The sequence below is a fragment of the Acomys russatus genome, chromosome 8 (assembly GCF_903995435.1).
Source record: "Acomys russatus chromosome 8, mAcoRus1.1, whole genome shotgun sequence".
NCBI classification, from domain to species: domain Eukaryota; kingdom Metazoa; phylum Chordata; class Mammalia; order Rodentia; family Muridae; genus Acomys; species Acomys russatus.
In genome coordinates this window covers 19,612,607-19,637,588 of record NC_067144.1, presented here as the reverse complement: position 1 = coordinate 19,637,588, position 24,982 = coordinate 19,612,607, and the positions used below count along the sequence as shown (strand labels likewise).

The 24,982-nt window shown below is 39.5% G+C and overlaps 1 protein-coding gene across 2 annotated transcripts in view; it reads left to right on the top strand.

Moving 5' to 3' along the window:
• The window catches only part of Sec22a (SEC22 homolog A, vesicle trafficking protein), a 56,153-nt gene extending 31,695 nt beyond the window's left edge, over window positions 1-24,458 (top strand). Inside the window, exons 5-7 of one of the 2 annotated variants that reach the window (XM_051149856.1) lie at window positions 4,957-5,072; window positions 14,847-14,912; window positions 23,115-24,456. In XM_051149856.1, the coding sequence (XP_051005813.1) occupies window positions 4,957-5,072; window positions 14,847-14,912; window positions 23,115-23,315 (383 nt within the window). In that variant the 3' untranslated portion in view covers window positions 23,316-24,456. Of the gene's footprint in view, window positions 1-4,956; window positions 5,073-14,846; window positions 14,913-23,114 lie in introns of both variants that reach the window. The other variant, XM_051149857.1, reaches the window with a different exon arrangement.
• The last annotated feature ends 524 nt before the right edge of the window (window positions 24,459-24,982 follow it).

Genomic DNA, 24,982 nt, shown 5'->3' with positions numbered 1-24,982 from the left:
TGATGTAACTCTGCTGGTGTAATGCATAAAAATAGTAGTCATAGACACTATGTAAAAAGATGAGTGTTCTGAATTTGGCTTATCGATCACCACCATGAGTTTTAATCCTTAGATGGCAACACGGATCATTGCAGTTATCTCAGTGCATTAGTGTCTTAATGGGGTTTGGGTGGAGAAGTTCCATGTTGTCCTTCCATTGGCCTGCTCTTTTCTGATAATTTTAACTCCATGGGTCCTAAACGACAGTAGCTGTAGTTTAGGATATCTGTCCTTTAATATATATATTCAGGATTTAGGGTAATAGTCTAAATTTGAGGTGGGCTTCCAACTTGACCTACCAAAAGGTAGACTGTTAGACATTCTTTGTACTGGGCCTGGAGAGATGGCTCAGCCATCAAAAGCACTGGTTGCTGTGGAATAATGACTTGAATGGATGTAGCAGTTGTTAAGAAAGCACTGTTTAGCCAATCAGCTGGGCAGAAGGACAGGAAGTGGAAGGTGGGACTTCCACGGGAGGTGGGAGGAGCCTGGAGGAGTTGACAGTTGAGAGTTGATGGTTGGAGTTGGGGGAGAGAAGCTGTCTGAGGAGGACCAGATTGGCAAGTGATTGGGATATATGTAGGTTATGAGGACATAGGATTAGAGTAGTTTGTTTTAGTTTATGAGTAGATTAGTATCAGTTTAGGTTCTGCCCAGTGTAGTGCTTTCTGCTTTAAAAATACAATTTAGTCTTATTGTGTCAGTTATTGGCATCCTAGGCCAAACAGATACAATTAACTGTAACAGGCTGCTCTTCCAGAGGACCCAGGTTCAATTCCCAGCACCTACATGGGAGTTCATAACTGTCTGTAATTCCAGTTCCAGTGGATCTGGTACTCTCACAGAGACGTACATGCAGCTACACACCAATGCACATAAAAATATATTTTTTTTTTAAAAAAAGAAAGAAATTCTTTGTTCTACTGATCTCTAGAAGTTCTCTCTGAACTCCAGACAACATTGCTTGTTGACTCATTAAACACTAGATCCTAGGGGAAAGTAGGAAAAAACTGGAATTGTTTTAAGAAAGAGTAACTAAAACTAGAAATTATGTTCACTTAAAGGGAGCTTGCCTGAAATGACCTTATCTTATGTCCTTATCTCTGTGTTCGGTTTCCTCAATGAACATGCCTTGTGTACTCTGCTGTGGGGAAGAGGTGCTATGGTTTAGTCCACCTTTGTGGACTAATAATGGCTGCACTGGTTTTCCTTTCTGTTTTCTGTTTCAATCAGCCTCCTTGAACTATCTCACTATACTTAAGTCTTCCTTTCCTTATATAGTTTGTGTGAGAAGAATGGCTCTCTCAATCTTGTTTTGTGTTACTCTTTTGTCTGTCTACTTTAACTGCAAAAACACACACCCATGCTTTTGCCCCAACATCACAGTTACTTACTGCCTTCACCTTCCCTCCTGAAACTGCCTTATAATATCAACGAACATCTCTTGGACAACAGATTGGATACTGGTTTGATTTTTACATCTAGATATGTTCTCATCTGTAGGTACTGTTAGCCACACATTCTTTCTGGAAGCTGGCCCTTCCTTCCCTTGTATGTATCTTTGGTTATCTGCACATCTTATTCTCCCACATCTGTCTTCCTCAATTCCTGACAGGAGCAAAATGAGGGAAACACACACACACACACACACACACACACACACACACACACACACAAAAAAAAAAAAAAAAAACCAAAACCTGTTCAGGCAATGCTTCCTGGCTTCAGGAAACAAAACAAAGCCGATGTTATTTCTGCATAGCCCCTCATTTGTTATGGTGTAGATATATTCTATATCTACTAGTGCCTGGTGTGGTGCCCAACTGAAATGTGCTGCAGCCTATCTAGAATGCATTTTACCGAAGTAACAAACAGCACACAGAATAACACATTACCATGTGGTTAAATATCTTGTTTGCTTATCAAACTGGGGAAGTGCCCTTTTGTGTCGCCAACCTCTTGTGTTTACAGAATGGAGTTTGCTTGATAACTCTTCTTAGAAAACAAGCCACAGGTCCCGGGAAAGGTGTGAGGGTGATGCAGGGAAATCAAACACATTAAGATTTCTTGCCCACAGAAATTAGCACAGTGCCAGCCTGCCCTTGTACACAGCACTTGGCTTTCTTCATTAAAGGAGGCTTAGCACTTGCTTTTACCCTTTAAAAATAGCTTCATTCATTTTGAAATGATGAATTCATAAATGATATACCATTATTATAAATCACATGTTGTTTTTAAATTTTATTTATTTATTCACCTTACATCCTGGTCATAGCCCCATCCCTCCTCATGTCCCAGTCACACCCTCTCTCCCTCTTCCCCCTCCCCTAATCCTCAGAAAAGGGGAGCCTCCTCTTCCCATCTACCCCAGTTGTATCAGGACTGAATGTGTCCTCTTTCCTTGTGCCCTGGCATGGTAGTCCCACCAGGGGGAAGTAATTGAAAAGCTGGTAAGAGAGTCCATGTCAGAGTGTCAGAGACAGCCCTCACTCCCTTTGCTAGAGGACCCACATGAAGCCTGAGCTGCCCATCGGCTACATCTGTTTAGGGGACCTAGGTCCAGTCCATGCATGGTCTTTGGTTGTTGCTTCAGTCTCAGCAGGCCTCTAGGCTCTGGCTAATTGGCTCTGTTGTTCTTGTGAGGCTCCTGTGACCTCCAAGTCTTTAATTCCTCCTCCCACTTTTCCACAAGACTCCCTATCTATTGCCCGGTGTTTGGCTGAGTCTCAGCATCTGTTTCAAGGCGCTGCTGGGTAAAGCCTCTCAGGACAACTCTGCTTGTTCCCTGTCTTCAAGCATAGCAGAGGATTACTGATAGTGTCGGGGATTGACTCTCTCCCATGAGGTGGGTCTTGGGTTGGGCCAGGCATTATTGATTGGACATTCCCTCAATCCCTGCACGTTTTGTAGGCAGGGTGAATTTTGGACCAAAAGTTTTTGTGGGTGAGCTGGTGTTCCCCTCCCTCTACTAGGAGACTTTTCTAGTTAGAGGGTATCCTCTTCAGTCTCTATGGCCCCTGTTACTCGGAGTCTCTGCTAAAGTCTGCCTCATATCCTCTTTTCTCTACATGTTCCAAGGCAAGTGTTTGAAACTTAATAATTTATATTGGCTTGTTCATTTCTTAAATACATTGCTATCAACACATGAAAATGGTAGCCGTTTTCCTTGGAATATACCTTACCTTGACCGTGTAAAGCTAGAATTTTCACTGTTTGGGTTTTGTTTGTTTGTGAGGTAACTTGTTTCATATGGAAGTGTGATTTGATAATTATTCAGTTGCCAGTTGGTTTTATTCCTAAAGCCTACTTGCTTTTTATGCGAGACCAGCTCCCTCTCTTACTGAGAGAGGGTGTACCAAGGACAGAGAGATCCTCTAAAATATGACTAATTGTGACTTTTTTTCACGGCTGAAAGACCATGGTATCAGTACAATACAGAGACATTTGGTTTTCTATTTTCATATTAGAGTTGAAGGGAATTTATTGAAAAGCCAGACATGGGCACAGAAGAAATTATGAAATGTTATTCTAGATTAGTAGTTTCTGCTGAACCTGAAGAATACTTCATGAGATGTGAGTTTTGGGGGTTTTTATTAACTCTTTGGGGAATCTTTTCTGCTGTGATGGCTGAATATAATTTGCAAAGATCAGAGCTATTCCTTTATTAACATTCTGCCTCATTAACTTCATTGTTGGGCTTTTACACTTCAGTGGCTTAAATAAAGTAATAAAAATGTGGTTCTGTTGTCCTCTCTTTGCCAGTATCCCTGTTAAAGTCTACTGATTATGTGTGTAGTTTGTTTTCATTTAGGCACAATTGTAAATCCTAATATCTATAAAGTGGTCACGAGGGGAAGTCATTGTATAGCAGAATATTTCACTCTGTTGAAGCCTGAAAATTAAGGCAGTGCTTTTGTAAAGATGAAATGGTTACATATTCAGCTGGTGAATTTTTTGTTTTGTTTTGTTTTAATCATTTTTCTTTAAGAGACCAAGGACCAGTCTTCGCAGCTGTAAGACTGCATTCTACTGAAGAGCTTGGGTTGGTAATTAAATATGGGCTTTTACGTACAGCCAGTGGTATTTATAGCTTCAGTCCCAAATAAGTGGGCTTTGCCTAAAAGCAAGCTATGGCTATCCTTAAAAATGGTTTCCAAACATTTTCAGAAAACACCAGAGTTTTACATTTATTCTCTAAGCAAAAATCTTTTTTTTTTTTTTTTTGCATACTTGTACCAAATTGTATATTGTGCACACATTTCAGCAGGTTTTTCCTCTCAGTGATTTATTGACAGATGTGAGTACTCGTTCCATAGCACTTTTTACCTCAAGTAGAAATTAGAGGTGTCTATTAAAATATACAAAAGCGGGCCGGGTGTGGTGGCGCATACCTTTAATCCCAGCACCTGGGAAGCAGAGGTAGGCGGATCTCTGTGAGTTCGAAGCCAGCCTGGTCTACATAGCGAGTCCAGGACAGTCAAGGCTACACAGAGAAACCCTGTCTCAAAAAAACAAAAAACAAAACAAAAAAAAAACCCCTACCAAAACCCAAAAATACATAAAATATACCAAAGCCGTGCAGCGTTAGTTCCATTTGACTTTAGAATGGTACTTTTTATGTTGGCAACATTTTGCATTTTAAAAAGATATTTAAGCTTATTATGGTGGCACACACCTTTAATCCCTGCACTTGAAGGTAGATATCCAAGTTGAGGCTAGCCTGGTCTACAGAGCAAGTTTCAGAACAGCCAGGGCTACCCCTACCCGGAATGGGGTTGGGGATATTTAATTCCTAAGATACAGTGTTCAAAGTTAATCACATTGATTCATCTAAGTTGAGCAATGAGTTTCTGTCCACATAGACTTAACTGATAAGAGACCCTGGATTCATTTCTAACCATTTCTTTTCTTTTATAGCCCATCAGCGACTGGAACCAGCAACTCTGTCAGGGATTGTGGCGTTTATCCTTAGTCTTTTATGTGGAGCTCTGAATTTAATTCGAGGCTTTCATGCCATAGAAAGCCTCCTGCAGGTATGTGTTATTTTTGCAGTTTCCGGTGACTGAGTCTATTCATCCTACTTGTTACATAATTGATCTGAATTGGATTAAGTCTTAGTATAATTTATAATGCAAGTTCCAAATGTGTGTTCTTATACCTGTCCTTCTCTGCTTTCCTTCAAAAGCGTGATTGCAGAGGCAGGCCGGGTAGGCATGGCAGGCCGGGTAGGCACGGCAGGCCGGGTAGGCATGCCTGTAATCTTGTCCGCTCAGAGGCTGAAGCAGGAGGGCTGCAGATCTGAGGTCAGCTGGAAGCAGACAGTGAGTTCCAGGAGTCCCAAGCCAGCTTCGGGTATATGAGACCCTGTCTCAAAACAAAAACAAAAACCACAAGACTCCGTTATCACCCCTCTTTTGGAGGCAGTCATGGACTGGCACTGTGAGAGCATCAAGCTATGCAGCATGGGCCCTGCATTCTTACAGCTTAAAGTTGAATTTGATAGGCAAAAGCATCTAGGAATAATAACTAAGAGCCAATAACTAGAGCCAGGAAGAGGAAAGGTCATTGTCATTCAGGAGAGGTGAGGAGAGAGAGGGTGAGCTGGTCCTGGAAGGAACTAGAAAGCACATAACAGTGGGAGCAGGAAGATAGTCCGCGTACACACTGCTTCTGAGTGTTCCTTAGGAAGTGCTGCTGTTTTTCCTTTTGGTCAGTGGCCTTCTAAAACCTGAGCTGCCTATTTAGGGGGAAGGTCACCAGTTTCTTCAGATATTTCATTTCCCAGGGGAGTTTCTTCCAAAGCCTTTAATTACCAGACCGTCTAACCTTTCTCTTCCTATATTTTCTAAAATCTCCTTTCTTAAAAGTCCAGCATGTTTGAGGTTGCACAGTTGTGCTTTCCTTTGTCTCCATTCACTTCTCTCAAGAGTTCTTGACGCTATCACATTGTAAATCAGATCTCTGTTGTGTGTGTATGTCTCTCTGTCTCTCCAGCACCAAGTTCCAGATACTGACTTGTAAATAACTGATCACTGGGGTTGGAGAGATGGCTCAGAGGTTAAGAGAGCCGGTTGTTCTTCCAGAGGTCCTGAGTTCAACTCTCAGCAACCACACGGTGGCTCACAACCGCCTATAATGAGATCTGGTGCCCTCTTCTGGTGTGCAGGCACACATGCGGGCAAAACACTATTCATAATAAATAAATCTTTAAAAAAACAAAAACAAACAAACAAAATCCCTACTCACCATTGCTAGGTTCATAATACCCTACATGTTGTCTATGTACAGCCACCAAAGCCAACAGAAAGTAGATGACATCATTGGTCCTGACACATTATTCTTAAAGGAGTGCAGGGGCTTCCCATTGACAATTCCTCTTCTAAACAGTCCCTCACAGGTAAAGCTCCTGCCCCCTTTAAGGCATAGGATGCTGGCTGTCATTACTCTGCCTTCCTGTCCCATCCGCCTGCTAGGCTGGGTTTATTCCAGCAGAAGTTCAGTTCTTAGCCAGCTAGACAAGCTGCCATCAAGAAATGGGCAGTTTGGAAACTGCTGGGTAATAAAGTTAATAAAGCAGTCTTTAAAACATTTTTATTGATGTAATAGAAAGAAAAAACAGTGGGGTAGGTGTGTAGAGTTAACTTTCTAGATTGAGTAGCCCTCGGTAAGAAAAGCTTTACTGTCACAAAGCCTTGTGTACATCCTGACTGAAGATGTGTAGGCCAGGCTGCACTTATAGCCCCTTAAAGTACTTGGATTTCCTTCATGCACTCAGTTAATTGTCCTTCCTCTTCTGTGGCTGTTCTTTCCTTCCTCCTCTTTTGGTTCACAACAGAAAATTGAAGGAAGTCTTTATATACTACAGCCTTTCATGCTTTTGAAATGCTGGACCTGACTTCTCTTCTTTGTTAATTGTTCTGTGTTCTCCCTCTAATTGATAATCCATTTGTCTGACTGAGGTGACAGTTTCAGATTTCAGAAGAAGAATCATATCAAACTATTTACTACTTAGATGTAATTGAGTCTTTGTTCTGAGATTTCTCAGCTTGTTTATATATTTTTTAAATTTATTTATTATGTATACAGTGTTCCGCCTGCATGTACACAAGCAGGCCAGAAGAGGGCACCAGATCTCATTATAGATGGTTATGAGCCACCATGTGGTTGCTGGGAATTGAACTCAGGACCTTTGGAAGAACAACCAGTGCTCTTAACTTCTAAGCCATCTCTCCAGCCCAGCTTGTTTATATTTTTAAAAGACAGCTTTATAGGCCATTTATCTCTCTTGGATACAGATGCAGAGATCTTTAGCAATACATTAATTAATAAATCAAATCTAGTATTGAATAAAAATAATTATACAACAACTAAGTGGAATTTATCCCAGGTGTACAATGCTGATTTAATATTTGAAATCAATTACTACTATTACTTCACCAGTCTAAAGGAGAAATAATAATCAGCAGATGCAGAAAGGAATTTGACAAAATCTAAAAACTCTTCACCCATGATTAAAAAAAAAAAAAAAAAAACAAACTTAAAGCAAACCAGGAGCAGAGAGAAATTTCCTCACCTCAATAAGGAAAATCCATCAAAAATCTCAAGCAACTAACATCTTTAATGGCAAGAAACTAGATAGTTTTCCCCTAAGACAGAAACAAGGTAAGGATACCTCCACTTGAGATGAACATAGTGGGACACGCCTGTAATCTCAGCGGAGGCAGAGGCAGGCGGATCGCTGTGAGTTCGAGGCCAGCCTGGTCTACACAGTGAGTACAGGACAGCCAGGGCTAACACAGAGAAGACCCTGTCTCGGGGGAAAAAAAAAAAAAAATCTAAGCAAGTTACTTTGTGAGTTCAATAAAGTGATTGCAAAGTTTTATATGGAAAAACAAAAGACTCAGTATATATTAAAAAAAAAAAAATCACAAACTGAACTCAAAATTTCACTTCTACCACCAGATGCATGGGAAGTTTTTCATACCAAGCAACTCCCAGTGCCAGCTAGGTGTCTTACAATTTAATTCAGTTTTAATAACTGTCTTTTCAGAGTTAGGACAGAATGCACATGCTTGGAGCTGAGCCTCATGAGCCTACACTTACTTGAGATGTCAGCCCTATGGACAGATTGTACGAAGGGCATCAGATGTAAGTCAGAGGTCTGGGCACTTTCTCTCTCTTGGTGCAGTCATTTGTTGGAATGGTTTCTGGACTCAGAAACACATTTGGCTGTTAATTATAAAGGATATTTCAAAGGATACAGATGGGTGAAGAGGTACATGGGAGAGGTTGGGAAGGCTCTTGACATGGGTTTCTGTCCTGGTGGAGCTGGATGTGTCTGTCGCCTTCCTTGAAGGTAGATGTCCACCAGCCTAGAAGTTCTCCACACTCCTTGTGGTAGAGAGTTGTGAGGAGATATGCTTGGTTATCAGCTTAGTTGTTCTCTCCTCCTGGAAGACTGGTTAGGCTGCATCTAACCATGGTCTTTTCTGGTACCCAGTACGGACCTGGGAGTCTGTCAGGAGTTGCTTCAGAACAAAAGCCATCCTCCTTACATAGGAATTTCCAAGAGATATGGGAATTCTGTGTCAAATCCTTCTATAATTCAAGAAACTAAATTTCCTAAGTCTTGGGGGTTCTGTGACAGCACTAAAAGGAACAAATTATTTTTTTCCATCATCTTTATTTACAAGGGTTTTAGAAGCCCTGAGTGAGGGACAGACTATTACTGTTTCATACCCAGATGGCCTATACGGTGTTGATGAACAAAAGTGGGGGCCCACATTGTCCAGCATTAAGACTTACTGTAGAGCTATAGTAATTAAGACAGTGTGGTATTGGCAAAAGAATAAACAGTAAATCATCATGACAGAATCAAGAGCTTAGAGATAAACTTACATTAATTTACATCTATATAGCTACCTGATCTTTGATAAAAGAGCCAAAGCAAGTCAGTGGAGAATGGACAGTCATTTTAACGATGGGACAACTGGAAACCCATGCTAAGGAATAAATCTATAGATAATAAATACAGTTGATTAAACAGGAATTCAGAGTGGGACATAGACCCAAACGTAAAGAACAAAGCTTAAAATTTATAAATTAAAAAAGAAAAAAGTAGCATAAGAAACAAGTGTGTTTTTCTAGAATCTGTAAATGAGTTTTTAGGTACAGCACCCCTAGTGTTGTGAAAGAAACATGCTGTTAAACATCACTAAACCTAGCAAAGTCTTTTATGTGAAAAAACACTGTTAAGAGAATTTTAAAAAGCCACAGCCTAGGAAAAGATACTTGAGAAACCTATATGATAAAGGGACTTGACTCTACAGAGCTGGAGAGATGGCTCTTCATGTAAGAGTGCTTATTACTATTACTATTCTGGAGGACCCAAGTTCAGTTCCCAGGACCCATCTTGAGTGGCTCACAACTGTCTGTAACTCCAACTCCAGGGAATCTGACAGATTCCTCTGGCCTCCAGGAGCACCTGAGCACTCATAATTCATATCTATGCACACATAAATAGAAAGACATCTTTAAGGAGGTGGGAGGGTAATTCTAAAATACATAAAGAACTCTTAAAACTCAAAACTAAGAATGCAAACCAACCTATTAATAGTGGCCAAAAGATCAGTAGAAAACCTCACCACAGAAGATACTGAGGATGACAGTCAGGCATGTGAAAAGATGCTGGACATCACATGTCATTAAAGAACTGCAAATTTAAAAGGTGATGCCACTAAACACCTCTTAAAACATGCCTCCAGTCCTGCCAGCTGATGCTTCTGATGCTGATGAAGATATGGAACAAAAGAACTCTGATTTGCTCCTAAGTGGGAGTGCGAAACAGTTGGGCTGCTTCTCACAGAGCTAAACATAGCTTTACTCTGTCATCTAGCAATAGTGCTCTTAAAGGTCTCTCACCAAGTAGGTAGAGCACTTCCAACATGTGGATGTTTATGTCAACTTAAGCATAATATCAAGGAAGTAACTATGGAAGATGAGTGGTAAATGGTAGTAATCCACACAGTAGACTACCACTCAGTAATAGAAGAAATGGCTGTCTATCACAAAAAGACATGGAGGCCTCTGAAGAGTATTTTGCTTGATGAGAGCAGTCAGTGTGAAAAACAACAACCTGGACACTTTGTGCAAGAGGCAGACCTATAGACAGCAAGTCTGTGGTTGCCAGGGTGGGAAAAGAGGTGAGTGTGCACAGCCTGAGAGCTGTGAAATGGTGCTGTGTGGCTGTAATGTTAGGTGCTTGCCATTGTGCATTTGCCCAAACCACAGAACCTGCAACAGGGAGAGTGGAATTTAGTCAGTAACAATGAGTCAGTACTGGCTCAGCATTTGTGATCAGTGCGCCACACCAATTCTAGTTGTTGGTAGAAACTGAGCAGGGAATTAGGGGGATATATAAAGACTCTCTATTCAGTTTTCTGTATGCCTAAGGCTAATCTATAAAATCTATTTTAGTTGGGCTTGTGGCATATTCCTTTAATATAGCACTTGGGTGGCAGAGGCAGGTGAATTTTTCTTGAGTTTCAGACCAGTCAGGATGACATACTGAGACCATGTCTCCAATACACACACACACACACACACACACACACACACACACACATATTTTAAAAGCCAAGAGTAAAACAAAGACTTTCTCTTTGATGATAAGTCCAAGGAAAACTAGAAAGGGAGACATGTACTTATCTTGAGCTTTAATGCTTTGAAGTTCTTCAGTGAGGTGCAACTCTATTTGGCAGCAGTTAAAAGTTCAACCTGTTGAGCCCAGCTTGCTCTTTGAAGCATGGATTGGGCTCCTTTTTGCCTGTGGGGGCCTGAGCCTTCCCCCCTGCATAAGCCAAGTGAGGGCATTAATGCCGCAATTAGAATTGAGCAGGGCTCAGGACACTGATCTGTGTCTTAAGGTCCTTTTGTGCCCTCTCAGAGCAATTTTGAGAAAGCCAGTGAAATACTAGCCAGATCTATTGACCTTGTACCTACTAGCCCTGGCTAACTGTCCCCCCCCATCCCCAACCACATACCCCCAAGAATTGTCTGGTTGAATAATGGCATGCTTTAATTTGCATAAATAAGCTCTGGAAAGATAGGCAAGTAATAAACATGGTGGGAACTGGTAACGGAGTGGCAGCAAGGCTTCACTAAGTGCCTCTTCATCGGTTGTTTTTACTTTGAACCAAGTAAAAATTGCTCATCAAAACAAGTGTTTGGCTAGGCGTATAACTGAATGATAGAGCACTTGCCTAGTTGTAAGAGAACCCTGTGTTTAATCCTCAGCAATGCAAACACTTACTCTGCGGTAGACAGAAGAAAAAACTTAAAAATAACATCTTGTTACTCTAGTTTAATGGGTAGATTTTCAAGTACCAAAAATCCAGATACAGGTAAAACTTTTGTGGGACAATGACCTGATGTTGGTCACTTTTATTTCCCTCAGACTTCTTATTGTTCACAGCTTATATGGGATGAAAAGTCAATTTTTTCTTCACTAAAGCCATTAGACTTGGCTCTAGTCTCCTCTCTGGTTTATCAGTGCATTTTCTGTTAGGAACAATCTCTTTAAATCACAAGTTAAATAGATCTTCCTGAAGCTGTCTTCTCTGTAGAATTTTGTAAAAATATTAAGAATTATCTAAGTGGAGCTATTCAGATCTTGCTGGTGAAAGAGGAAGGCAGTTCAAGAGTCAACAGCCTCCATATTTCTATAAAACTTGACTTATGAGTAAAGGATTTATTTGCTGCGTCTGATGGCACATGCCTTCAGGATCTTTGAGTTCCAGGCAAGCCTGATCTACATAGTGAGTTTCAGACCATTCAGGACTATGTAGTTAAACCCTGTTGTTAAAAAAGAAAGAAAATTGCCGGGTGTGGTGGTGCACGCCTTTAATCCCTGCACTTGGGAAGCAGAGGCAGGTGGATCGCTGTGAGTTCGAGGCCAGTCTGGTCTACAAAAGCAAGTCTAGGACAGCCAGGACTGTTTACACAGAGAAACCCTGTCTTGAAAAACCTAAAAAAGAAAGAAAGAAAGAAAGTTAAGAATTTATTTGAAAATTATAATTTTAAATCTAGTGAATAATATTCATTTCCTGATTGTGAATCGTATATATAGGTACTAATTAAAAGTTTGCAGTTTTATAACCTTGATTTATAAACACTCTGAATACTAAAAATGGTTGCAACGTTTATCTTGTAGTATGCTACTTTGTGCTTGTGGCATATTTAAATCCGAAGACTCAAATGAATAAACATTCCCATGTATTGTCATTGTCATTAAAAGAGTCCAGATAGATGGGCTCGTGAGATGCCTCTTGATGCCAAGTCTAATTTCTGAGTTAGATTCCTGGACCACCAGGGTAGAAGGAAAAGAACTGACTTTTAGAAGTTTTCCTCTGACCTCCATATGTGTGCTGTGGCATGTGTATGTGCATGCCTATATGTGTGTTCATACACACATACAAATAAAGTGTAGAAAATGAAGAAATAAGACATGACATAAACTTGTTTATTCTAGATTACTAACTACTTCTTAGAGTGATAGGGATTTATTAAAATGTTTGGCACCAAAATTTTTCTTTGTTGTGTGAGTATATATATTTTAAGTTGGTAAATTTGATTTCATGTTTATAGTAATGTGTAAATTAGATTATTTGCACTTGCTTCCTAGCTTTGTTCTGAGTTTAGAGTTGTTAATAAGGTTGTTGTGAGTTGACACCACAGCAGTGCATAAGCTTTTACCACTGTGTTTATACTGCATGAGTTCTTCCAAAGATCATTTTGAAACAATGATAATTAGACTGATGTCAAACCAGAAGTAATTTTCATATGGAGAATTAGAAAATGAATCCTGTGACAGCAGTAGAAATGCTGCCCTGGAAATCAGGAGACTGTGACCTCTTGCCAGCAACTAGCTCAGTGACTTCAGATAGGTTGGTTGCATTGGGCCTCATCTTCCCTGAGGGCAGGATGGAGGCTTAGATCCCACAAGCCCGCAGACTATGAAGCACCAGGGTCCTAAGGTTCTCAGACTGTACAATTGTTTGGAATAGTTACAACAGAAATGATCTACTTCTGTTTTTCAAATGAACAAATGAGTTAAGCAATACAGCTTGTGAATAAAGATTTAAGCACAGGCTAGTCTAAGTTTAGAGAAAAAACATTATGCTATAAGATAGTAATTAGGTCCTGTTATACACTGAAAGGCTGTATATTCTTTCACATATTCTGTGGTTGAGGAATATTTACTGTGTTTGAAAAGTGTTTATGATACAACCAAAGTACCAAAGAGCAGCATGCAAAGTATGGAGATGGTGGAGATGGAGGGTAGGGAGAGGTAGAGAAAAAACCAGAAACACATGAACAGTTAACAGTTTTCCTTTATGTAAGATTTTAAATATGTGCGTTTCTTTTATAATCTGTGTCCCCCATAATTTTCTACAGTGGATATAATTTGTGTGTGTGTGTGTGTGTGTGTGTGTGTGTGTGTGTGTGTGTTTTGTTTTTCGAGACAGGCTTTCTATAGCTCTGGCTGTCCTGGAACTAACTCATTCTGTGGACCAGCCTGGCTTCAGGCCTGTCTCTGCCTCCCGAGTGCTGGATTAAAGGTGTGTGCCACTACTGCCCTACTTAAACAAAAGTTTTATAATTAGGAAAAAGGACTAAAAATGTAAGCAGAGTCTTTGAATTATAAAAATGGAAAAGCTTCATGTTAGTTCTCCTTTCTCCCTGCTGGCCTGAACATCCCAGGAAAATTAATGGTTTCTGTTCAAGATCTCACTTAGGATAAGCCGCTGCCTTGTGGACTGTTCTGTACCCAATCAGCTGCACTAAAGCAATTTGCTCTTATTTCTGTTACATAATGATCCCTCCACTCCCATGGGTTTGGTGGCACAGTCTTGTAATCACAGCATTTAGGAAGCTGAAAAAAGGGCATTGAGCATTTGAGGCCAGCCTGGGCTATATAATGAGACCCTTAGGAAAAAGAAATTTATTTTTTCTAAAATCAGAAAAGGGGCATAGTAGAATGTTCCTGCATGGAAGACATCCCCTTACTCCTCCTGCCTGGACTTTTTGTTGTGCCATACATACAGTAGGGAACGTTGAATGCTGATACTGTGCAGGAACCAAGGATAGCAGGAGTGGTTGTCTGTTCAACTCTAGCTGTTCTTCTTTCCGTTTTCCAGCTCAGATGCTTTATAGCCAGCCCTGATCTTTCTCGTTGGGATTTAGCACACTCTAGTGGACAGTAGCGTCTCAGTCACCCCAGTTTATTTATCATGTCAAGTTACTTTATTGAACAATTCATTTATGTGCTTCTGGGTAGTAAAATTTGTCAGTTTGTATTTAAGTGGTGACCCTTAATGAACAGGAGGAACTTGGTCATTTTTATGTGGCTTTATGAGGAAGAAGAGACTTTCTGTATTATGAAGGAGAGAACTTTTCCCTGGTGTTTCTCATCTTCACTGGAGTGAAATGCCATTGATAAGTGAGGCCAACACATAGAGAATGCTTGCAGTCTCCTCAATTTCCCATTCCTCTGTCTTTTAAATTTAACTTTATCGTGGTCTGCATGTATGTCTATGTGTGCCTGGTGTACATGAAGGTCAGGAGGCATTGGATCCTTAGAACTGGAGGTACAGCTTTGAGTCATCATGTGGTGCTAATGATTGAACCCCTGTACCACTCTATAATGAGTGTGCACAAACATTTTCATATCCTATCCTGCTAGGTGTTTTTTTTTCTTTTAACTAGATGGTACCAGCAAAAAGGTAATGTTTATTTGTTTTTTATAGAGTGACGGTGAGGATCTTAATTACATCATTGCGTTTTTCCTTGGAACAGCAGCCTGCCTTTACCAGGTAGGTTTCCTCTCATTTGTAACAAACACTTTTCCATTACTGCTTGTTTCAGGTGTTGTCTTATTATTGCCCATGTATTTAAAATACATAAAAATGGTGTCTGAGTTCTTCGCCTCTCTTTTAATTTGAGCCTCTGTTATCTTTGTAACGTATACTCCAGTCTTGAGTTGTGGACAGAAGTTCCCAGTGGACTTACTTTTAGCCTTTCCTCTGTGATGTAATATCAGAAGTGCCTTGCCATGTGCCTGTGGCAGAAAGGCTGCTTCTAGATCTTCTAGTCAGAGCCAGAGGGTTTGGTGCCCTGGAGAAACTGTTGGACAGGGAGCGACACTCCAAAACTACATTTTAGAAGTTTTAAGTAGCGCTGATTTTTTAGAAGAGGTGAGTAAGATGCATTGTAAGAGCAGAGAGACTGGCAGTTAGGAGACTAGTTGGGAGAGGATTGTAGTAATTCAGATGGAAAATAAAGGGACCCTAAGCTATGGCAATAACAGCAAGGTAGTGACATATCCCTGCTGAGACGGAAGACTAGCCAGCACTTAAAGGAGGGCACGTTCTATGCCTGGCTGGTACGGAGACTGGTCACAGAAGGAATGGGAGGAATGACCATGTGACAGTGACCCAAACTCAGGAATGAGTTTGTTAGAACATAAGAAGCTAGCAGGGCCCCTTAACCTAACGTTCATAAGTGGCTTATTCCTTTGGCTTATAAAGGAAAAGAAAGAAAAGGTAGGAAGATGTAAAGCTCTGTGTGCACCTAAGACTATCCAAAATTCTGTACAACTCCTTGGCAAAATTCTTTGATGGATATTTGAGCTTTACATAAACATATATTATGAATTTTACTTTTAGAGGTTTCACTTTTTAAAATCTTTAAATTTTCTTAATGTTATCTTTAAGAGTCTTATTAAATTTGACAGGTTCCATTAGGGCAAGTGACATTTTGTACAGGTAATGAGAAGCCATGTGTTTGTTAGTGGAACATAGTGCTTAAGTTTAGACAGCGTTCTTTTGTGGGTTTCCCACTTTAATCCTACACCCATCATACATGATATTGCCTCATTTGTTTAAAAAAAAAAAACAAAACCCAAAAACAGAATAGAAGCACTCCCAGTACTGTCCCGAAACAGCATAACCAGGAAAGGGGAGGAGTCAAAGCTAAAGCTTAGCATTAGAGCCCAGCTTCATTCTCTTATGTCAACTACCTCTGTGCCTGAGTAAGTCACCAGCCCTAATTTGTATAATTTTTATGATGCTATAAAGGTACAGTTTTATAACTGCTATCTCATGATTCTAATGTGAGGTGTTGGCTTTCATAGTTTCATGACTGGTAGCTCTTGTAAAGGTAAAGCTTTGGTTGTTTTGCTTTACAAAGGTAGTTTGGTGCCTAGTCATAGTGGAGAGTTATTGACTGTTTGTGTTTCACTAAGCCTTATACATCCATTGTACCATTAAGGCAGCACAGAGAGCCCCACACTAATCTTTTATCCGCACTATGTTGTTCACTGAGGTCTAGACCGTTCTTTCAGCTAGTTAGTGATATGCACCTTTACCTGTGTTACTCCACAACAATGCTCTTGATTGCCAGGCACACTTTACATCACCCAGAACAGCCTACAGCAGTTGGAAGAGCTGCTTGATGGTAGAGTGCTGTCACTCAGGTATCACTCGAGAAGTAAATAAATTCTTGTTTTAAGAAAAAAATGTAAAACCCAATGTGAGGCTCCACAGCTTCACAGTGGCTATTCTAACTATGTAGAAGTTCATTGAGATGATAGACTTTGAGTTTGGTTAATATTGGTATATGATATATATTTTATTTACAAGTTTTTAAAAATAATAAATTTTAAACAGTTAAAAAGGAGAAGCAAACCAGTTTCCGTCACATAGATGGGCATTAAGGTTCCTGCTTTCCAAAATTACTGAGCAGAGTGATGACTAATTTTTTGCAGTTACATTTCACTATTTTTATTGTTGTGTTTCTAGTTGTCCGGATATGTTTAAGTGAGTTCGGTCAGATCTCTTAAGTCTACCACTACAGGCCTGGTTGCCCTTTCCTGAGGACGCCAGAGCTGATGGACCCCAGAGCTCAGCCGGGGGCACTGCTTCTGATTCTGTGTTTCAAACAAAGAGGGTCAGTGGAGACTAGAGACTATTTCACTTCTAAACTTAAGTGTTTTCCTTTCAAAGCTGCCAAACCTACAGAACAATGGAAAGACTTGTGTACCCAGAATCATCTGTTAGTAACATCTCTTTATATGGATGGACATACAGTATGTATAGAGATGTCTATGAAGTAAGCCTAGGAGCCAGAGAGGCGATTAAGTAGGTCAAAGCCTGAGTCTGATCTCTGATTCTGTGTAAAAGTAGGAGAGAAACAATTAGACAAATGTGTCCTCTGATGAGCATACATACTCTGTGGCATGTGTATGTTGTGGGACCCACACTGCTAAAACAATCATAAAATTTAAACAGAAGCTGCTGAAATAAGAGAATAAATAAAGAGAAAAACCCTGCCTCAAAACAAGTTAGGAGAAGAGAACTAACTCCCGAAGCATTGTCCTCTGACCCCCATATGTGGTTGTTCACACGCATACACATAAACATCTATATGCAAAGAAATAAAGGTGGAAGGAAAGAATTGACTCCAAAAGTTGTACTCTGACCATCACACACATGCCTTGGCACATGTGTACCCACCTATACTCACAGATATCTTCCATGCAGCGTGCATGTGCACACACACACACACAAGCTTCAGATAAACATATATAAACATATATATACATTTGTCTTTCTTGCTAAAGCCTTTTATGAAAATTGTGGCCACACATGGAATAATAGGAGAAATCCTATACATTCTGTTTACCTGGCTTTCCCTGAGGTACCTGCCTGAAAAACATAATACAATATCACAAGTAGTGTGTTGATACTGATACAAACAAGATAAAGAATATTCTTGTCACCAAAAGGATCCCTCCTAATGCCTTCTGTGTTATGTAAATGGAACTACACAGTACATAGACGCCAGTTCAGGCAGCTCTACCAAACTAACATATACTAGGAGGAGGCTTGAACAATAGCTGTTTATTTCTTGTAGTTCCAGAGTCTAGGATGTCCAAGGTCAAGATATTGGTAGATACACTTCTTCCTGTCCTAGAGAAGGCTGCCTGCTGACTATGTCTTTACACGGCAGAGAAAGTGCTAGTCTCTCTTCTTTTTAAGTCCATTAATCCAGTATAGGAGTTATATACCATCTAGATCTAGCAACTTCCTAAAGGCTTACTTGCTAATATTCCCACACGGGCGGTTGGTCTTCAGTGTACATATTTGGGAAGGGAATGATGTGGATACTCAGTTTAACCATAACCTTGTGTGAGTGGCCTTTTCTTACTCAGCATAATTCTCTGGAGATTCATGCAAGGTGTTACATAGTGCTTTCTGTTTTGTTTTGTTTTGAGACAGGGCTTTACTGAATAGCTCAAGCTCAAGCCCTATTCTCCTGTCTTAGCATCATGCTAGGGTTACAGGAATGTGTCACCATGTTTGGCTCATATATAGGCCTTTGTGGGGCTATGTCTTTATCACTCTGTGTTACATACTCAAAAGTACAACTATTGGGTCATGTGGACACTTCATGCTTAGCTTCAATAGAAAACTTTCTTTAATCATGCTGTATATTCCCACCCTTTCTCTGTAGCTTCACTAGCATTTGGGGTTGTCACTGTGCTTTAGGTATTAATAGTTACAGTAGTATTCATCATGATTTTTACTTTGGAGTCCCTTGATGATTAATGTGCTTATGTCTTATCTGTGTATCCTCTTAAGTGAAATAGCTGTTTGTATCTCTTGCCTTTTTTCTGATTGAATTTTTTAAAAACTTTTTTGGGCACTTTCTTAAAAGAGTTTTTTGTTGTTGTTTTTGTTTTAAATAATATGTTTTACACAGTAGCCTTTGTCACATATGTATCTTATGACATCCTTTTTTTGGTAAATAATTTGTCTATCCTAGGTTCTTTTGCAGAATAAGTTTAAATTTTTATTAAATTGATCAGTTAACATTTTATAACACTTCCATAATCTCTGTATATATGGCTAAATATACAGTATACATAAAAATATTTATGAACCAGCTTCAGGGACAGAGAGATGGCTAAGCAGGCCCTGAAGATTGCTGTTTTCTTTTGTTTCCTAAATTTTGTAGCTTTATGATTTATATGTAAGTTCAGGCTATTTTTGTTTTACATTTTATATATGATATGAGACTAAAGTTGAGAGGTTTCTTTCTAGTTGTTTATACATGACTAAGTGCTCCAGCACCATTTCTTTATCAGACTGTTTTCTTCCACTGAATTGCTTTTGCATTTCTTTCTTTTTTTTTCTTGTGAGACTCTTTCTGGCTTCTGAATTGTGTTCTTTGGATCTACCATCCTTCTACCACAATCATCTGGTCTTTATTATCCTAGCTATATGCCATCTTAATAGTTAGAGAATGATTCATATTTTCTATTTCAATGGATGAAATTATGTTGGTTTGGCAGGTTTGTGGAAGTGGTCCATTTTATCTAATTTATATGTGTAGATTTGGTAATTATATCTCTTAATCTTTTTTATATCTGCAATTTTTATGATGATATTGTTTCTTTTCTAATGTTGGTAATTTATATTGTCACTGTTGGTCTTGTCAGTTTCTGGTTCACTGGTTGAACCAGCTATTCATTCTATCAGTGTTTTTCCTCCCTTTTATGTTTTCAATTTGTTGATTTCTGCTCTTGGTTAGGAGTCAAATTGTGAACTTTTCTAGTTTCATTTCAGTTCTGGTTTGTCTCGTATGTTTTGAAGCTATGTGTTTTTGTTCATACAAATTTAGGGTTGCTTTGGTGTCTTGGCAGTTTGACTCATTCATCATCGTCTTCTTAGCCTCAAAAAGGTTGTTTATAAATTATCTGTATGACCTAATAATTGTTTATTATCGGGCCTATAATTATTATTACTTCAGTAAACCTGCTAGCAATCAATCAAGACACCAACATCGCTTATATTTTAAAATAGCCTTAGTTAACCTGGGGCAGGACAGACATTAATCCTCTAAACTACTTCCCATAGTGGGACAGGCATGGGATTCGTGCCTCAATCCAATGCCATCTGTTTCTAATAACTTCTATCAAGCTATCTGCCATCCATAATTCCAAATACCTGCTAATTATCATCATCTGGGCCAAGTCTCCATCTATGCCGGCCACGTGATTCTCTTTCATCTAAGCCATGGCGACCTTCCTCTCCTATTTCTTCTCCAGTATCCCTCCTTCTTCCCAGAATTTTCTTTGTCCCTCTCAGCCTGGGAACCTTAGCCATGCCTATCTCAATTTGCCCTGCCCAGGTGTGTGGCTTTTTATTAGTTAGCATCAAAACACACCAGGCCATCCTCCAACATTAAAATGTTTTGATATTTATACTATTATAAGTACTCCTCCTTTTTTGATTAAGGTGCATAACTTATCCTTTTCCATCTTTTTACTTTTAATTTGCCTCTCTCATTTGATGCAATTTTCTAATAGACAGCAAAAAAAATTTTTTTAGTCCACTTTGCCAGTCTCTTCTGTTTGCGGTATGTAAGCCATTTACATTTAGTATAATTGTAGATATATTAGGCCTTATGTTTTGTTGTTTTTTATTAAAATATTTCTCTTTCTATAGAGTATTTGAAATTTTAAGAATTATAATTCAGCCAGGTGTGGGGGCAACGCCTTTAATCCCAGCACTGAGGAGGCAGAGGCAGATGGATCTCTGAGTTTGAGGCCAGCCTGGTCTACAAAGAAAGTTCTAAGACAGCTAGGGCTATTACACAGAGAAACCTTGTCTCGAAAAACAAAATAAATAAACAAAAGAACTCCATTTCAGTTTTATTTATAGTATTTAAAAATATCTTAAGAATTTTAAAATGGTTACTGTAGATAACAAATAGATATTTGTCATTTTCTTCTGTTGTCATCACTTTATGTTTAGTGATATGTAGACATCTTGTTTCCCTAGATGTTTTATCTTCCTCCTCTATAATACTTTTGTTTATTTCTTCCACATATATCCCAGAATACATCAGAGACTGTTACAATACATTTTGCTTCAACTGTGAAACAAGTTCAAAAGGAAAAGACCACCTATCGTACTTACAGTGCTGCTTACCATGTTGGTTTTGTTTTTCTCTCTCTCACTATTTCAAGGTTTTTCTTTTTTATTGTTTTCAGTTTAGAGAAAATTTTTATAGAAAGTTTGATCGAGATAGTATCAACATCTCTGCATTACAAAATATCTTTTTTCTGCATTACTTTTGAAAAACTTAAGAATCATCAATTATTTTTATTGCAAGAAAAGCTTTTCTTTACAGTAGAATTCCAATTAATTAGCGTAGAAAGAATGATGGAGCTAAAAAGGCACTATTAAATCACTGTTAAGCAAACACCATGATAATAACTGATGCAGGCAGAGTCATCAGTGGATGGCATACATTCCAATCAAGGGGTCCAAATTGACAGCACTGATAAAACATACGGTCTGGCACCTCTGTGTTGTTCTTGGCAAAATTACATATGCTTAACTCAATCTTGGAACACTGGACACATCCAAATTGAGAAATATAGTCCTGCATAACTGATGAATATTTAGCAGGCCTATCAAGGTCATGACTGAGAAGCTATTACAGATGGAGGAGACTTGACAGCTAAGTGCAGTACAGAACCTGGGTGGGGAAAAGGTCCCTAATGGGACACAGGACAAATCAGTTAACAGTAGTCACTGTGATCATGTCCTAGTGTGATGACTGTTCTGTGGTGGTATAGCAGTGATACTGTGGAAACAATACAGTTCTGCTATTTCAAAACTCTTCCAAGTCAAAAGTTTGTTCAAAGGAAAAAAATGTCTTTAAACTTTTATTCCTTAGTGAAAAATTACTCAAATAAGATAAATGCTTTTATTCATTTCACATAGATAGCAAAGTTTGTTTGTTTGTTTTTAAGCCAGGTAGGGTCTTCCTGTGTAGTTCTGGCTTGCCTGAAACTTTCTAGACCATGCTAACCTTGAACTCACAGAGATTCTCCTGCTCTGCCTCTCAAGTGCTGGGATTAAAAGCATCACTCTGGTGTGCATTCTTTGGTTTTAAGTGTGGAATAATCTTCACTCATGTAAGAACTGTTTGACAAGAACATCGTTACATCCTCCCATTCTGAGGCCTGGGTGCAGTTCACAGAAACCCCTGCTTCTTTCTAAAGACCTCATGAGCACATACAATTTTCATACTTCCTAGATGATAGGTTTTAGACACGTTCTAGAAAAGGACTTATCCCATCATTGAATTTTGTTTAGTGCTTTATTATGTATTTGACACTGTTTTGGACCCTGAAGATAAATGAATGGACAAGACAGTTAAATCACTGCCTTTCAGAGCTATGGATGACAAGCAAAGGAAGCATGTTTTTAACACGTTGTGGGGAGAAAGAAAGGACAAAGGGGACAATTCTAGGGCTGGAGGGGGTGGGGGATACTTGTCAATATAGCACTCACTGTCATTCTTTGTCCCCTTTTCTGCTTTATGGTTTATCTTTCCAAGATATAACTGCTTTAAGTTAAATGATGAAAACATGCTAATAACACTTAGTTCCTCCAGTGTAGGCCCAGTGAAGACAATGGCTTTATTTGTTTCTGTCACAGCTGAGGAAGAAGGTCCAACTCCTGCAGCTCCCCATTACACCTCACTGTTTGTAACACCAGAGAGACTTATTGCTTTCTTTAGTCCTCAGACTCAAGTTCTGGGGAAAGTCAATTTTCCTCTGTAGTTTGTTGAGTTTTCTGTGCTTTCCTGGGTATGGATGGCACATGCTGAGAGCCCAGAGGCTGAGAGCACAACAGTGTTTTTATCTTGGTTCCCTATCACCTTAGAGAATTTCTCCAGTCTGTCTTACAAAAGAGTCACCTGGTTGTATTTTCATTTAACATATGATGCAAAACGCCTCCCCCAACCCCCGAAAATGGAAGATATAATAGGGGGAAAATCTTTCCCTTCCAGCTATGAACTTTCCATGACTGAGTAACTTCAATAGCTTACATTAGCATATTCTTTTGTTTTCTTCTCATGTTTTACTATGATCTGTTACATATTTGATTCTTTTCCTGGAACCTAACCAACTTTCATTTTTATTTTTCAAACAGTGTTATTTACTTGTGTACTACACCAGCTGGCGGAATGTCAAATCATTTCTGACTTTTGGCTTAATCTGTCTGTGCAACATGTATCTCTATGAACTGCGCAACCTCTGGCAGCTTTTCTTCCATGTGACGGTGGGAGCATTTGTTACACTTCAGATCTGGCTGAGGCAAGCCCAAGGCAAGGCTCCTGACCATGATGTCTGACATCTCCCTTTGGACGTATTGCCTTTGCCTTCAGGGGAAGGAGAGGACATATCTTAACTGCCACTGTGATGAAGAAACCAGTCTCTACACTTGAGAAGCTCTGCTTTCTTTCTCTTCTCATCTTCCCTTTTTGTTCTTACAAATCAGCCTGGCATGCCTATGAGCATGCAAGACCTGAAAGGAAAACTCCCAAGGAACCCTGCAGTGGAATGTCAGGCTCATCACAGTAGAAGAAACCTCGCACTATCTGAGGATCTGACAGATAGCACTGAATCCTCACTAGAGAGTTAACCAAAACTTAGTCATGGAACGTGCTCCGAGGACCAAGCAGGAATTCTACAACTTGAGTTTGCCTTTGTAAGGCATTAGTATAGACCAGTTAAGAAGATGCTACCTGAATTGGAAAGTTATGGTCTAAAGCAACGACTACTAAGTTTCAGATAATTTGCACAATTATAGCACCAAGAGTTTATGAAGTCCAGAATGGCATGAAATTGGTTCCTTTGCTTTTCTGTTTCTGCCACCTTCCAACTCTGGAAATCACCTGGTGTGGAAGAAGGCTGTGGTCACAGCTCTAGAATATCACGAATCCTGCCAACCCGTTGACATGTTTTCTTTCTAGACCATGTTTGTCATTGCTTTTGAAATCACTAAAAATACAAGATTCATTTGACTATTGTGTCTCCCAAACTTTATCATCTGGATTTGCCTAATTTCTAACCTTTAAATTTTTTAAGTTTTTAACAAAGAACCCCTTTTCCAAGTAGAAAATCAGTATCTCTTTGCCACTACACAATGAAATGGGTTCTTACAAGACACTGATACCTGCCATGGCTCTAACCCTGAGTGGTACTTGTGAGTAATGAGAGGTGTTGACTTGGCACTGAAGTGAGAGTCCCTCTGTGGAATATTCAAAGAGTAATGGGAAATTGCAAAGGGAATGATAGTTTCACAGTGACACAGCAGTGAGAGTCAGAATAAGGACTTCCCCTCACAGCTTCCATTACTTCATGCTAGCAAGTATCCAGAAAAAATAACACTCTTACACCCTTAGAAAGATGATTCAAGCCACTTTGAATTCATAATATGGGAGTACTGCTTGATTTCATTTGCAAAAAGTCTATAAGGCACCTAGTTTGGAGCTATCATGAGTAATTTGCCTTTGTTATTCAAGAAAAAATTCCAAATAAAGAATACATAGGATCCTGATATGTCATCCTTCAAAACAATAGACCTTGATATGTAATTCCAGGGTGGGGGCGGTCTAGAGAGTCAGGCCACTGAACTCCTTTGGCTGCCTAACCCATTGTGTGGACACTTGCAGAACTGGAAGATCTTCATACCTGGAACTTTCAGTGCCCCTCTGTCTTAGAAAAATAAGATAGAAGGGAGGCAGCTAAGTGGAGTTATGATGTCCATGGTTTATTTAACACAAACTCCAAGTCTGTCTAGGGTGCTGCCGTATGGAGCTCACAGTTGTCATGGACCTTCTGAGACATGGATGCCCCAAGTCATCTCATACTTACTGAGCCTTGTAAGTAAAGTGGTTCAACTCAGGGTTTCTAAGCTAGTGGGTGGAGCAGAAGAGATTAATTGTAATAGTGAATTAACCAGAAAGCCCAGGCTTTCTGATTAATCATGGCTTTACTGCATCTGGGTATTTGACA